This window comes from Callorhinus ursinus, unplaced genomic scaffold (assembly GCF_003265705.2).
Source record: "Callorhinus ursinus isolate GAN/ISIS: 27379988/994484 unplaced genomic scaffold, GSC_fseal_2.0 scaffold22, whole genome shotgun sequence".
Classification (NCBI taxonomy): domain Eukaryota; kingdom Metazoa; phylum Chordata; class Mammalia; order Carnivora; family Otariidae; genus Callorhinus; species Callorhinus ursinus.
In genome coordinates, this window is record NW_027397084.1 from 26777653 (window position 1) to 26792023 (window position 14371).

Here is a 14371-nt window from a genome sequence, read left to right on the forward strand (position 1 = left end):
TCCCTATCAAAATACCACCAGCGTTTTTTGCAGAGCTGGAACAAACAGTCCTAAAATGTTTATGGAGGGCGCCTGGGTGGCTCAGTTGGTTAAACGACTGCCTTCAGCTCAGGTCATGATCCTGGAGTCCCGGGATCGAGTCCCACATCGGGCTTCCTGCTCAGCAGGGAGTCTGCTTCTCCCTCTGACCCTCTTCCCTCTCGTGCTTTCTATCTCTCATTCTCTCTCTCTCTCAAATAAATAAATAAAATCTTTAAAAAAAAATAAAATAAAATGTTTATGGAACCACAAAAGACCCCGAATAACCAGAGCAATCCTGAAAAAGAAAAACAAAGCTGGAGGTATCCTAATTCTGGACTTCAGGCTATATCACAAAGCTGTAGTCATCAAGACAGTATGGTGCTGGTACAAAAACAGACACGTAGATGAAATAGATCAGAATAGAAAACCCGGAAATGGACCCACACTATATGGTCAACTAGTTTGAGGCAAAGCAGGAAAGAATATCCAGTGGAAAAAGGACAGTCTCTTTAACAAATGGTGTTGGGAAAACTGGACAGCTACATGCTGATGAATGAAACTGGACCACTTTCTTACACCACACACAAAAATAAGTTCAAAATGGATGAAAGACCTAGACGGGAGACAGAAAACCATCAAAATCCTAGAAGGGAATACAAGCAGAAACCTCTGTGACCTCGGCCATAGCAACTTCTTACTAGACACGTCGCCAGAGGCAAGGGAAACAAAAGCAAAAATGAACTCTTGGGACTTCATCAAGATAAAAAGCTTCACAGAGAAGGAAACAGTCAACAAAACTATAAGGAGCCTACAGAATGGGAGAAGATATTTGCAAATGACATATCTGATAAAGGGTTAGTATCCAAAATCTATAAAGAATTTATCCAACTCAACACCCCCAAAACAAATAATCCAGTCAAGAAATGGGCAGAAGACATGAATAGACGTTTTTCCAAAGATGACATCCAGATGGCCAACAGACACATGAAAAGATGCTCACTATCTCTCATCATCAGGGAAATAACAAATCAAAGCCACGATAAGATACCACCTCGCACCAGTCAGAATGACTAAAATTAACAACATAGGAAACAACAGATGCTGGTGAGGATGTGGATAAAGGGGAACCCTCTTACATTGTTGGTGGGAATGCACACTGGTGCAACCACTCTGGAGAACTGTATGGAGCTTCCTCAAAAAGTTAAAAACAGAACTACCTCGGGGCACCTGGGTGGCTCAGTCGTTAAGCGTCTGCCTTTGGCTCGAGTCATGATCCCAGGGTCTTGAGATCAAGCCCTGCATCGGGCTCCCTGCTCCGCGGGAAGCCTGCTTCTCCCTCTCCCACTCCCCCTGCTTGTGTTCCTTCTCTCGCTGTCTCTCTGTCATATAAGTAAATAAAATCTTTAAAAAAAAGTAGAACTACCTTCTGGTCGAGCAATTGCAGTACGAGGTATTTACCCAAAAGATACAAAAATACAGATTCAAAAGGATACATGCACCCCAGTGTTTAGAGCAGCATTATCAACAGTAGGCAAACTATGGAAAGAGCCCAAAATGTCCATCTGCTAGTGAATGGATACAGAAGATGTGGTTATTTATATACATATATATGTATGTGTATGTGTGTATTACTCAGCCATCAAAAAGAATGAAATCTTGGGGCCCCTGGGTGGCTCAGTTGGTTGAGCGGCTGCCTTCGGCTCAGGTCATGATCCCAGGGTCCTGGGATCGAGCCCCGCATCGGGCTGCTCAGCAGAGAGCCTGCTTCTCCCTCTCCCTCTGCCTGCCACTCCCCTTGCTTGTGCTCTCTATCTCTCTCTCTGTGTCAAATAAATAAATAAATAAATCTTCAAAAAAAAAAAAAAAAGAATGAAATCTTAACGATTTGCAACGATGTGGATGGAGCTAGAGCGTATTATGCTAAGCGAGGTACGTCAGTCGGAGAAAGACACCAGTTGAATTTAAGAAACAAAACAGATGAACATATGGGAAGAGGGGGGAAGAGAGAGGGAAACAAACCATGAGAGAGTCTTAATGACAGAGAACAAACTGAGGGTGGGCTGGAGGGATGTGGTGGGGGGATGGGCTAGATGGGAGACGCGTAGTAAAGAGGGCACTTGTGATGAGCACTGGGTGTTGTATGTAAGTGATGAATCACTGAATTCTGCTGAGACCACGATTACACTGTATGTTAACTAACCAGAATTTAAATAAAAAATTGCAGAAAAATATGGTTCAGTGTAATACTGTTGTCATCTGGCATTAGAGCTCTCTGGGCTTGGCAGGCATTTAAAACTAATAGCTTTCCTTCTTAAAACTCTTTGGTGGGTTCTTTGGAGCACCGCTACCATTGCTGGGAGGATTCACATTCAGTGTCTTTGATGCTTTTGAATATGTCTCCTCCTCTGGCAACTCTTAACTTTTGTCTTCAGCACCTGGGCATCTACAGTTAACTCCAGCTTCCCCCTCCAGACGTGCTCCCCTTCTGGAAGCTATTTTTGATCAGGATAGAAGACAGCCTCATGCCAGCTCTCTCTTGCATATGTAGTTGAGGGAAAATGCTTATCCTTCCTTTGCTTCTTGCAACTGAGTAGGCACAGACCACTCCCAATGCAGCACTGTGTCTTAGCTTAGCTGTCTGACACCTGGCCAATACCAGTATTTTGCTCTTACATTGTTCAGGCATGTCAAGTGCCTGCCTAAAGTCACTGATGTGTGAAAGCACGTCAAAAGCTTTCTCCTAAAATTCCTTTCTAGTTTATTTCCATCTTGACCTTTTTGATTAAGAGCTGCAAAGCTAGTTTTTGGAAACCTCCTTTGTAAGTCCTGTGTGCTAGACTTACACCTGGCTTGGGAATGTGAATGTAGTTGGCATCTACTGTGTTGGGGGACAGAGCCAAAACTGAGTCTGAAATAATTCCGTATTTGTTATGTGTGGATTTAAAAAGTTCAGTGCCTTTCTTAATCTTTATTTATTTATTTATTTATTTTAAATGTTTTATTTATTTATTCATGAGAGCCAGAGAGAGAGAGAGATAGAGAGGCAGAGGCAGAGGGAGAAGCAGGCTCCCTGCCTAGCAGGGAGCCCGATGCAGGACTCGATCCCAGGACCCCAGGATCATGACCTGAGCCGAAGGCAGATGCTTAACCATCTGAGCCACCCAGGCGCCCTGCCTTTCTTAATCTTTAAATACAAATTAAATCCAGACACTGGAGATCAGTGCTGAAGCAGACTTCTGGGAAATTGAAACGATCATGCATGAACATAAATGTGTAAGGAAAAATCCACCCAACACCTTAGTTCTGTTTCTGGCATTTCTTTTTACTCCAGGAGCAAGAGTTAAAAGAAGCTGACCTGCATTTTACAATATATATATTTTAAGTGGTCATGTAGTGTGCCATAGTCCTTCAAGTTTATTAAAAATAGAAATTCTCTCAAGAGTTGGATGGCTTCGTGGTTAGAGAAGAGAAATTCTGTAACTGGAATAGATGTTTTTAGCAATTCACATGTCTTTAATTTGTATCCAGTCATAGCATATTTTTTAGGAACTAGTCAAAGTAGTGTATTTTCTCTTTTCTCTTTCATTTGATTGATGTTTGTAACATATACCGTCACAATGAACTATTGATTTAGGGATAAGGGAAATAAAGAAATTACAGAGATTACTGAGAATACCTCCTGGTTCGTCTTTTCCATTTCTCCTTTAGAATTTGTTTTGAAAGTCTAATTGAGACAGGCTTCCATCTCACACGAATGAAGAGGAAATGTATGTGCTAAGAGCAGGCTTTGTAAGGGAGCGCTTTCCCCGTGGAAGAGTGACCACTTGGGACAAGCAGAACTCAGAAGATATTGATGAGTCATGTATTCTTGCACCTGGAAAGATGTTGGCTTAAAAGACATGCTGCTCAAGTATTTACTCTTTCAGGTCAGCCTTCCCCTTCAGTTGCTGGCAGAGTGAATGAGCACAAACTGTATTTGATGAGCTAGAATAATCATGAAAACTCATTTTGAGGCCGATTGTTTCTGTGGAACTGAAGGAAAATTGTTTAGCAAATGAAATTGTGCTTCCTACAAAAGCACTGTGTGTGTGTTTTTTTTTTCTTTTTCTTTCTTCTTCATGGTTTTAGTTAAGGTTAGTCAATTTAGTTCAGCTGGAGTTAACATAGAACAATTTGGAAATACATTTTATTTTTTAGATCAGGTTTCAGCAAACTACAGCCTAAAGGCCCAATTCAGCCCAACATCTACATGCACAGTGCATGAAACTGCAGGACACTGTCAGTCATGCATTATTACTCTTCACTATGTCTCCATCTCCTGACTGACCCTCCTATGCTGAAGACTGTAATTTACCTTTACAGAGCCTCATATGGTGTTTTGCCTGTAGTGCTCACTGAGTGTTTGCAATATGAGTTTAACTTGACGGAGACATCACCTTTGTTATGAAATTACTTATTCTATAGCATCACCTGTGCTGGCTTCAGGAATAAAGCAAAAACTAATTTAATGACTAGAATTCTGATGTTTATAAGTAAAATAAGGAATACAGGTCGATTACCTTCTTGATTTGATTTTTGAGGATGACAAATTAGAATTTATAAATGAACTGAAAGCATGTAATTCGTAACATTCCTATATAGGACATGAAAACAATTTAAGATAGAAGCCACAAATGTGTAGATTCTTAAGACTTTGATCAACACAATTTCTTTGGGATCTACTTTAAACGACATCATCAAGGTCAAGTTTTAGACAATTATTTTGTTGGCATGTAAGTGGTTACATTTGTTATATACTTTGAAATGAATTCTGTCCTTTTAGGGTTAAAAAATAACTTGTACAGTTGATTTAGATTAACAAAGGATGATTTTAAAAAAACTAATATTTTGTAGTTGCATCTGTGTATTTGCTTTGATAAACATAGGGAATCAGATTTAGAATACGAATTTTATTAGTGGAACTACTTGGCGATTTCAAAGAGGTTCTATTTAATATGTTATTTATGGATTTAGGGTGGACAGAAATATGGGGAATTAGAAAATTGATATAATTATAGGCCACATATTTTCTTATTGATCTTGGAAAAAGAAATAATTAACAATATTTGTTAAAGTAAGGTAGAATGTATTGTATTGTTTTAAGGTTTGCACAAGAAAATGGAAGGTAGAAGATGCTGGTCCAAGATGATTTTGTATTTTTGATTATGTATAAATACTTGAATTATGTATAACTTCATTTTCTCCATTGGTTTTTTTTTGAGAGTGATATTCAAAACAAATTTGAAGTCATGGTTTGACACGTTTTATTTTTGCTTCATAAATTTCTGAACTATCTAATCTAGTTTTCATTTCACAAATAATGGAAGTCAAATTAAGCAGTTTGTTCACATGATATGCGGTGAAATACAAAGACAGGTCACCTTTTTATGTTAGTGAATTGACAAGAAAAACTCATGAAATCTCATAGGCTTCATGTCGCAGATGACTAAAAATAAACTTCCACAAGTTAAAATTAACTGTTTTGCTCATTAAGTCATTATAAATGCAATTAAAAATAATTCCCTAAATCTTTTTATGTAGGTAAGTAAGCAAGCAAAAATAGTTAAATAAGAACTCATATGTTTTCTTGTCTTTTGTTTCTTCCTCCTAATAGGACCAGACATATTATCAATCATTTCAGGTTTCAGAATATGGTAAGAGTTCTTCAGTTTATTTTGAAAGAAAAAAATATTTGTTCCTTTCCACAGAGATAAGAGAAATTTCCAAGACATATGTTCTTTAAAGTAAAAATGCTAGTGAAGGTACATTCCTGGTGTTTCGTACAGGCCTACCTAAATACATTTTTTTCCTTTGTAAAAGATATAAAAGGTCATTGTAAAGAAAAATATAGGAAACAGATCACCTAGAGTCCCATGATGTGGTCTCTCTTATGCATAATTTTCTTGTTTTTCTACTTTGTTGTGATGTTAACATATTTTAATTTTTTTTTTTTTAAAGATTTTATTAATTTGAGAGAGAGAATGAGAGAGAGAGAGAAAGCATGAGAGGGGGGAGGGTCAGAGGGAGAAGCAGACTCCCTGCCGAGCAGGGAGCCCGATGCGGGACTCGATCCCGGGACTCCAGGATCATGACCTGAGCCGAAGGCAGTCGCTTAACCAACTGAGCCACCCAGGCGCCCACATATTTTAATTTTTGTAATGTTTTTCAACATAACAGTTATTTCCCATATTTTTCATTTGGTTGGCTTTGGTAAAGACAGTCTGTTTGACTCGGGCAAATCCTCTTCTTGCAGGCATCACATTTATATAACAGTTAGACACACACAGATAGAAACATCAGGGCCCGACTATTTTGTTGGTGGATGGAGAGGAAGGAAAGCCAAGAATAGGGTCTCCTCTATTAGTATAGGATCTGACTATTAGCTTTAATTTGGATGGCTGTTTTGAGGTTATGCATGAGCTTTTTCATTTGATTTGTGTCACTTTTTGACACTGTGTCTCATTCAGGCAACAGAAGTTCTGGAAGGTAGTTTGTTTACATCTTAGTGGCTCAGGGTCCACATATCTCATACAGCACCATCACTTCTACGTCTCATGATCCACTAGAACAGGGATCAGCAAAATTTTTTTCCTAGAGATGGTCAGATAGTAATGTTTTAGGCTCTGTGGGCCATATGTCTCTGTCCTAACTACTCAGCTTTGCTACTGTGGTAGGAAGCAGCTATCGACAGTATGTAAGTGAATGTGGCTGTGATCCAGTGAAATTTTATTTATAGGCACAGAAATGAAAGTTTCCTATAATTTTCAAATGTCATAAAATATTCTTCTTTTGATTTTTTCCCCCCAATGAATTAAAAATGTTAAAACTATTCTTAGCGCATGCTGGTTATCATTTACTGACCCCTGATCTGGAACTGTGTTGTTCAAATTGGGGGTCACTTACCGCATGTAGCTATTGAGCGCTTGAAGTGTGGCTAATCCAAATGGAGATGTGCTCTAAGTGGGTAAATGATCAGATTCCGTAGACTTAGTAAAATTAAAAAAAGAAAGAAAAATAGCTCATTAGTAGTAATTTTTTATATTGAGTACACGTTGAAATGATAATATTTTAGGTATATGGCATCAAATAAAGTATTACAAAATTTAATTTCACATGCTTCTTTTTACTTTTTAAATGTGGCTACTAGAAATTTAAAATTATACGTGGCTCACATTTTATTTCTTTTGGACAGCCCTGATCTAGAAGAAGAAATCAGAGGTGGCCAAGGTTTTTATAGGCTATTTTCATTTCACATGGAGGTGGTGCTGGGTGGTTACATGTTGTTGAATTGGATATGGTGGAGGTGGGGAATTGATTGCCAACCTATGATGTTTGAGGAGGGTACATTTGAATTCTTTGTTCTAAGGAAATTTCACCTCTGAGTGGATCATGTGGCTTTTTTGGCCCTCCAGTCCTAGATTTGTCTAGGGCTATCTTGACATACAAAGGGTCCTTGGCCTGGTTTGGAGCTGGAGATCTAATCTGTACTGTTGACCCATTGGCCTTTTTGATACTTCTCTTGTGTTACTTGAATGGTGAGATGCTTTGTAATGAGACTGATCTATTTCTTTAGCTAGTGAAGTTTGAGAAAAAAAATTTCTATAGACCAGAAGGATACAATTTTTTTTTTTTACTCTGGTGGTATGCTTTATATCAAATAGTGTTCATATTTATAAAGTATTTCACATCTTAATTATATAAAGCTGACCAAAGTAGGGGTTTTTAACTTTGGGATTGCCTTCAGGAATCACTGTCACTCAAGAAAAGCATCATTACTTTGTAGCCATATCTTAGTGATTAACTCAGAAATCCTACTACACAACTTTCCCTTCATAGTAGTCCATTACATTTGACTGTCACCAGATTCACCTTTGATTATCTTGAAGAATAAGGATTCTGTATGACTACATATATGGTACCATGCAGAGGGAGAGTCTTGGGGCCCTAGCTTTTAGTAACCATGCTGGAGAATAGTCCTAGGGAAAGGGCTGCTCTAGAAGCAACTGTTTACCACGTGACATGGAAGTATTTTAACAAGCAGTAAGAGAGCATTAATGAATGGATGATGCCTGGTCTCCCACCATTCAGATGCCTTAACTCAGGGTTCTGGATACAATACAGGTTCGACCGATGAGAAGCTTCCATTGACACACGTGTCCATAGTAACGAGTCCCCACTGTCACTGTCTAGTCATCAGCCTCGTAAGGGCTTCTCATTTTGGGTGAAATGAAGTGCTTTTCATCTGTGTGTTAATGTGTCTTTGGATTCTAAGGACTCTAAGTTCAAATAGTACCAATTGTCGACTTCTTTAGAACAATGTAGTCTTTATTTTGATAAGCTAAAAATGATAGTAAAGTAGATTCTTTAAGATATTTACCCTTGCTTCTCTTTTCCAGTATTGCCCAAATTTGAAGTTACTTTGCAGACACCATTATATTGTTCTTTGAATTCTATGAGCTTAAATGGTACTGTCGTAGCAAAGTAAGTATCATTTTTTTTTATGGCTATCTACTGTTATAAAACTGACAAAGAGCTCATTATATACTCCAGAATATTAGCACCATGTTCTGCTTATTAAAATACCCCAATGTGCAGGAAACAAGTATCTGTAATAAATAATTAAGCACGGAACATGTCTGTACAGGTCTTTGTATCCACCTGCCTGCTTCCAAGCTGATCCAATCCTGAAATATTTCCCACAGATGAGTATCTTTCTGATACTATTCAGGGGCTTTACATTATAGATTGTTCCAGATTTAAAAAAAAAAAAGTTGTATCTTTATCCCTCATTCAGCTGACATGGATCGAGGCTACTTACCTCTTCTTCAAACTTAATTTTTTTTCTGTCCATAATGGAGGTCAAATCTTGGGGGAAGAATTTGGTTATTTTATTGCAGTTAGCAAACAAGTAAGGAGTTCGCCCTCCTTGTCATTTCAGTGGATATATACAGAGAGATTCCAGCCCACATGTATGATAGATGTATCATGGCTCTCATGATTTTGATCCACTGGCTCGACCAGCATAGCGTTTCATTTTGCGGAGGCAAAAAGCATCCTCAGAGTCCCAGACTACCAGTTCTCAAAAAAGTGTAGGCTGGAGTTATTCCAGGCCTGATCTTATGTAGCTTTCAGTTTGGATGTGTGAATAGCTGTGCTTTGGTTCCTGAAATTTATTTAGTTTCAACATTCATTTATAATAGCTGATAAACACTGGCCTCCCTCTCACTGCTTTCTCATTGCCATATTCCTCTCTTGGTGAGGATTTGTGGTAGTAGCAAGTGATGGGCAGTGAGTCTCCTGATGGAAGCAGCCCACAGACAAAACATTGTGAAGACTCCTGCTTCAGATTTTATTTGGCAAAAAACCCCACAAACAAACAAACAAATAAAAAAAACATGTAAAACCCCTGCAACACAAAGGCAAAAATGTGTCTACAGTTTATATACCAACTTAGTTTTCTGCCTGTGTTCAACTAAGAGGTGGCTTCCAATATGAATTTGGGTACTGTGGATGGATTTATGGTTTAGAAAACACATAAATGCCTGCATTTTACATAATTATTATCCTGCCCTTGATCTGAGCTGAAGGCTAAGGATTCTGTCTGGGTTTTATTTTGAGTTCTTTGACTAGAGTTTATAAAACAGTGAGTGCAAATCCACACAAACCATTAGTGTCCTCTTGGATTAGGTTGAGTATGGATACCTTCTTTGCTTCTGGTTTTTGGTTTTCAGGGCTGTGCCAGGGATTCACTACAGTCAGTTAAAACAGTGATTCTTAAACTCTGGTAACTCTTCAGAAAGTTTTATATACAACTTTGGGGGGTTGTGGATCCCCTGGTACCCTCCTCCCTGCTAGCCCAGTAAGAACTCTTATAGGAACATCTCTTTACTTGCTAGATGGGATGCTGCCCATTCACGGATTGTTTAATAAAGCCAGTTAGATTAAAAAAAAAAGAACCCTCATAGTTTCATCTGGATTCTCATTTGTTGAGCCTCTTTGAAGTACTAATGGCTGAGAACAACATGACCATTGTGATGGCCCCTGGTATTTCTTTAGCATTCACCACATTGTACTTGCATCATTTTCCTCAGGACCTGTGTCAGTCAAGGTTCCACAGGAGAAGTAGAGTCAGTAGGAGATACATAATAAGAGGTTATTGCAAGGAATTGGCTTACATGATTGTGGGGGGCTGGCTTACATTCACATTGAGGATATACTTTACATCTTTGTAACAGATTAAGGAAATCTTTTGACCAGCAGAGTCTTTTATCAGCATATAAAAGTTGGCATAGACCTATTCTATAAATACTGTGTCCCAGAAAAGATAGAGATGTTGATGAGGATGATGATCCAAGAGTGGATAATAAACGGTTTGGGCTTTTCTTTTGCTAGTAGCCATCTGTCCCATCAAGGCATAGTTAAGGTGAAGAGCATTGCTGGAAATTTCCCAGAGAAGAAGGTTAACAGTCTCTTTTGGGTTTTGAAATCTTTAACTGAGATGAATAAAAATCTGCATTTGTTTATTGGCTTTGACTTGAACATCTGCTCGCTATTCCCACCTCATTAAAATAATAGACTCTTTTTCCACTAACCACAGAGGGTTCTAGAGGATTGTAAAGAAAATAACATAGCACACATCTAGTTATTTCTCTATATTCTGCAGACAGTAAAATCTAAACAAATATTCTTTAGGCTAAGGTTTATTTAAATATTTGATGAATTGAGACATTTGTATCTTGGAAATGACATGGAAAAAAAAGGTGGGAGAAACATGAATTATACTGGCAGGTTCAGTTTTTTAGGTATCATTTTGTAAACATTTTGTGCTATGACTATTTAAAAAAATCCTTGTTTTGTTAACGGTACTACCCTAGAATATGCTTGATTTGCTTTTTAAAATGTTATTCATAACTAATGAATCATTGAACACTACAACAAAAACTTATGATGTACATATGTTGGCTAACTGAACATAATGAAAAATAAAAAAAATTTGTCAAACTATTATTTTCTGAATCATTAGTTTATTCCACATGCTTCCAGATTTATTTAGGACAATAATTGTCAGTATCCTTGTTTCATAATTATTATAATCAGCTTGAGGCAAAGAAAGCTAAATCTGTTTCACATTTAGACAAAAATAAAAAATATTTGTGTCTGAGAATACATTAAATTATGTCTGGATTTTCAAGCCCCCTGTACTATCATGTGATAGAACTCTTTTAAAATATAATGTTCTGGTATCCTTATGCATTTATTTAATCTTTAACAAGATACAAGAACTGTTGAGTTTCGAGGACTCTCTTTTGAATGAATGAATTTGGTGCTGAAGTTGCTGACCAGGGTTTCCACTAACTTTACTATTTTCATTTGGAAGGCAATACATTTGAAAATATATTTGTTTTATTCTCCTTAATTTGGAATGTACTATATTTTATCATTGGCGTTTGAATTGAGTTGATCCAGATGAGCGGCTGTTTCTGTGTTCAACTAATGGATTCAGGAAACAGGAGTTTACTGTTAGATTTACAGAGTGCAAAGCAAAATTGACTTCCATATTTGGCTGAGCATTTATTACACAATAGAAATGGAAGGAACCCAGGAAACACATTTAAAAAAGGCTTTTTGGCAGTAAAATGGTTTACCAAAGATTGCCTCTCTTTTTCACATGAAGAGATTTTCCCATCAGGAGAGAGGATAAAATTAATACATAGAATGTAAAGCAGCAGAGAGGAGATTTGACTCAAGAAGATAATTTTGGTACTATGGATAAAAAAATTACTCTTTTTTTACATTTTTCTGCACAAATCCAAGTTTTGATAGCCATGAGCACAATTGGCGCCCCAGTGTATTGTCTAATAAACCCTTATGGTTAATACTGGAACATGCAACAGTGGGTCTTGGCGATTGCAATTTCAACTACCATTTAAAAATGTTCAAAAGCTGCAAAGTGTCCTGGGCATGCTGTTAAAGGGCCAGTCTAGATTTCTAGGAATAAAACATTTTTGTAACTTAAAAAAAAAATCTTTGGACAGGAAACTGCACTTGCAATTATGATTTTCTCTGGAGTGTCTAAAATGGTTAGAGGTAAAATATGTATTAGGAACTGTTTTGAAGTATTGTAATTAAAAGTCTTCTCATTTTGGAGACTTAATTTCAAGGATCATCATTTATTAATGATATTCCTAGCTGAGATTAGTTTTAAAAGTTTGCAGTGAGAGTATTTTTAAAAATATAAATCTTTTAGGTTGGATTGCCAGTGTATGCTATTGAAAGTAGTATTTCAGTATTTTAGTAGAAAGTAGTATTTTCTTTTTTTTTGAAAGTAATATTTTCATGTGCTATTTTGATAATATCAAGTTGAAAATGGAAAAAAATATATCATTTTTCAGGTACACATATGGGAAGCCAGTGAAAGGAGATGTAACACTTACATTTTTACCTTTATCCTTTTGGGGCATGAAGAAAAATATTACAAAAAATTTTAAGGTAACTTTTACAGAGATCTTATAACTTCTAATGGGGAAACACTGTAAGTATACTTTTATTAGAAATAAGATTTCATACTGAATTAACAAAGAATTGAGTGTAAGAAAAATCAAGAGTTTTCTAGAATTGGACAAATGAGAATCTACTCATTTATACTCCAGAGCCATCATATTTTTGTGACTTAGTTTGAATTTTATTTCTAAAATTTGAATTGCTAAAGTGAAGAATAAAATTGAATTATTTTAAACAAAACAGATAAATGGATCTGCAAACTTCTCTTTTAATGATGAAGAGATGAAAAAAGTAATGGATTTTTCAGAAGGGCTTTCTGAACACATGTATCTGTCTTCCCCTGGGCCGGTAGAAATTTTAGCCACAGTGACAGAATCACTTACAGGTTTGTAGACTTTGAAGTGAAGGTAAAGCTATTTATGTGGTGGTCCTCTCTCTCCTTTCTTATTATAACTAGCGCGTTCGTTTGGGAGCTTTTCTAAAGATGCTACTTAATTCTGAATTTGTCATGACTGTTAATTAGTGTCAGTTGCAGAGTGTTTTCATTATGAAAGGGAAACTTCTTTTCTTTCTTTTAATTTTAATTTTAAATTTTGGGGGGACATACCTTTTTCTACCACAGTCTGTGCTTCAACCACATGGAATAGGTATTTGTAATTTCCTACATTTCTGCTTTCTTTTCAACCTGGAAACTACATGGAAAGTCCTACCTTTTCAGCTGACTAACCACCTTCTGTTTTTTTTTTTTTTTTAGATCATTTAACATCTTCTGAGCTCTTGTCTGCTCATGGACAGTTTTCTTTTTCAATAATAAAATAAAGGTTAATTGCTTGGATCTTTCTGTTGCTATCCACAGCTTTCACCAAACCTCAAAAGAGCAAAAAAGGATCCAGTCAGTGGCCTTAATCTGCAGTGTCCATCTTGTGGATGGGCATAGCAGTAATGGTGCTTAGAAGGGGTTCATGGAGGCTGTAAGAGAACTGTATGGTTCTCTTTATGACCAAGCCAGTGTGGGAATGAGGCTTCTGTGCCCCCATTAACTCCTTGGGGAAGTAGCTTAGATAGAGAAACTTGGTGAATAGAAGCTGTTGGTGAAGTATAATATTTGGTTTCTAAATGGTGCAATTTCCAAAACAGGTATCTCAAGAAATGCAAGTTCTAATGTATTTTTCAAGCAACATGATTACATCATTGAATTTTTTGATTATGCTACTGTCTTGAAGCCATCTCTCAACTTCACAGCAACTGTAAGTTGGCATGTTTATTAATGATCTAAAGCAACAAGTTCAGTTTAATGAAACAGAATGGCAGATAATATTTTCAGGGCTTTTCAAAAAAAAAAAATTAAGGGGCGCCTGGGTGGCTCAGTTGGTTAAGCCGCTGCCTTCGGCTCGGGTCATGACCTCGGTCCTGGGATCGAGCCCCACATCAGGCTCCCTGCTCCGACTCGGTGGGAGACCTGCTTCCCCCTCTCCCACTCCTCCTGCTGGTGTTCCCTCTCTCACTGTCTCTCTCTCTGTCAAATAAATAAAATCTTAAAAAAAAAAATTAAGCCCAAAGTAGATAGATTACTTATCCCCTTTAGATATATGAAGTATGTAGAATTGTTCCCAGATGACCTTTGTCTAAGTTTTCTTAAAAGGGTGGTCTCCAACAAAAGTTATTTTCCTCAAAATTTATTTAATAAGGAATTTAAGTTAGATTTGGATTGCTACATTGAAGCTTTTATAAATTTCTTGAAAGAATTAGGTGTTAGTCAAAACATTTCAATTTCAGTTTGATTTTAATAATGACTAATTTTAGTTCTAGC

At 37.1% G+C, this 14371-nt stretch overlaps 1 protein-coding gene across 4 annotated transcripts in view; it reads left to right on the forward strand.

Moving 5' to 3' along the window:
- Window positions 1-14371, forward strand: part of CD109 (CD109 molecule) — a 171005-nt gene that overhangs the window by 51285 nt on the left and 105349 nt on the right. For all 4 annotated transcript variants that reach the window (XR_012381956.1, XM_073905229.1, XM_073905227.1 and 1 more), the window contains exons 6-10: window positions 5675-5714; window positions 8457-8541; window positions 12453-12549; window positions 12805-12946; window positions 13699-13808. Coding sequence is in view for 3 of the 4 variants with exons in the window: in XM_073905229.1 (XP_073761330.1) it covers window positions 5675-5714; window positions 8457-8541; window positions 12453-12549; window positions 12805-12946; window positions 13699-13808 (474 nt within the window). In the remaining variant the exon portion in view is untranslated. The remainder of the gene's footprint in view (window positions 1-5674; window positions 5715-8456; window positions 8542-12452; window positions 12550-12804; window positions 12947-13698; window positions 13809-14371) is intronic.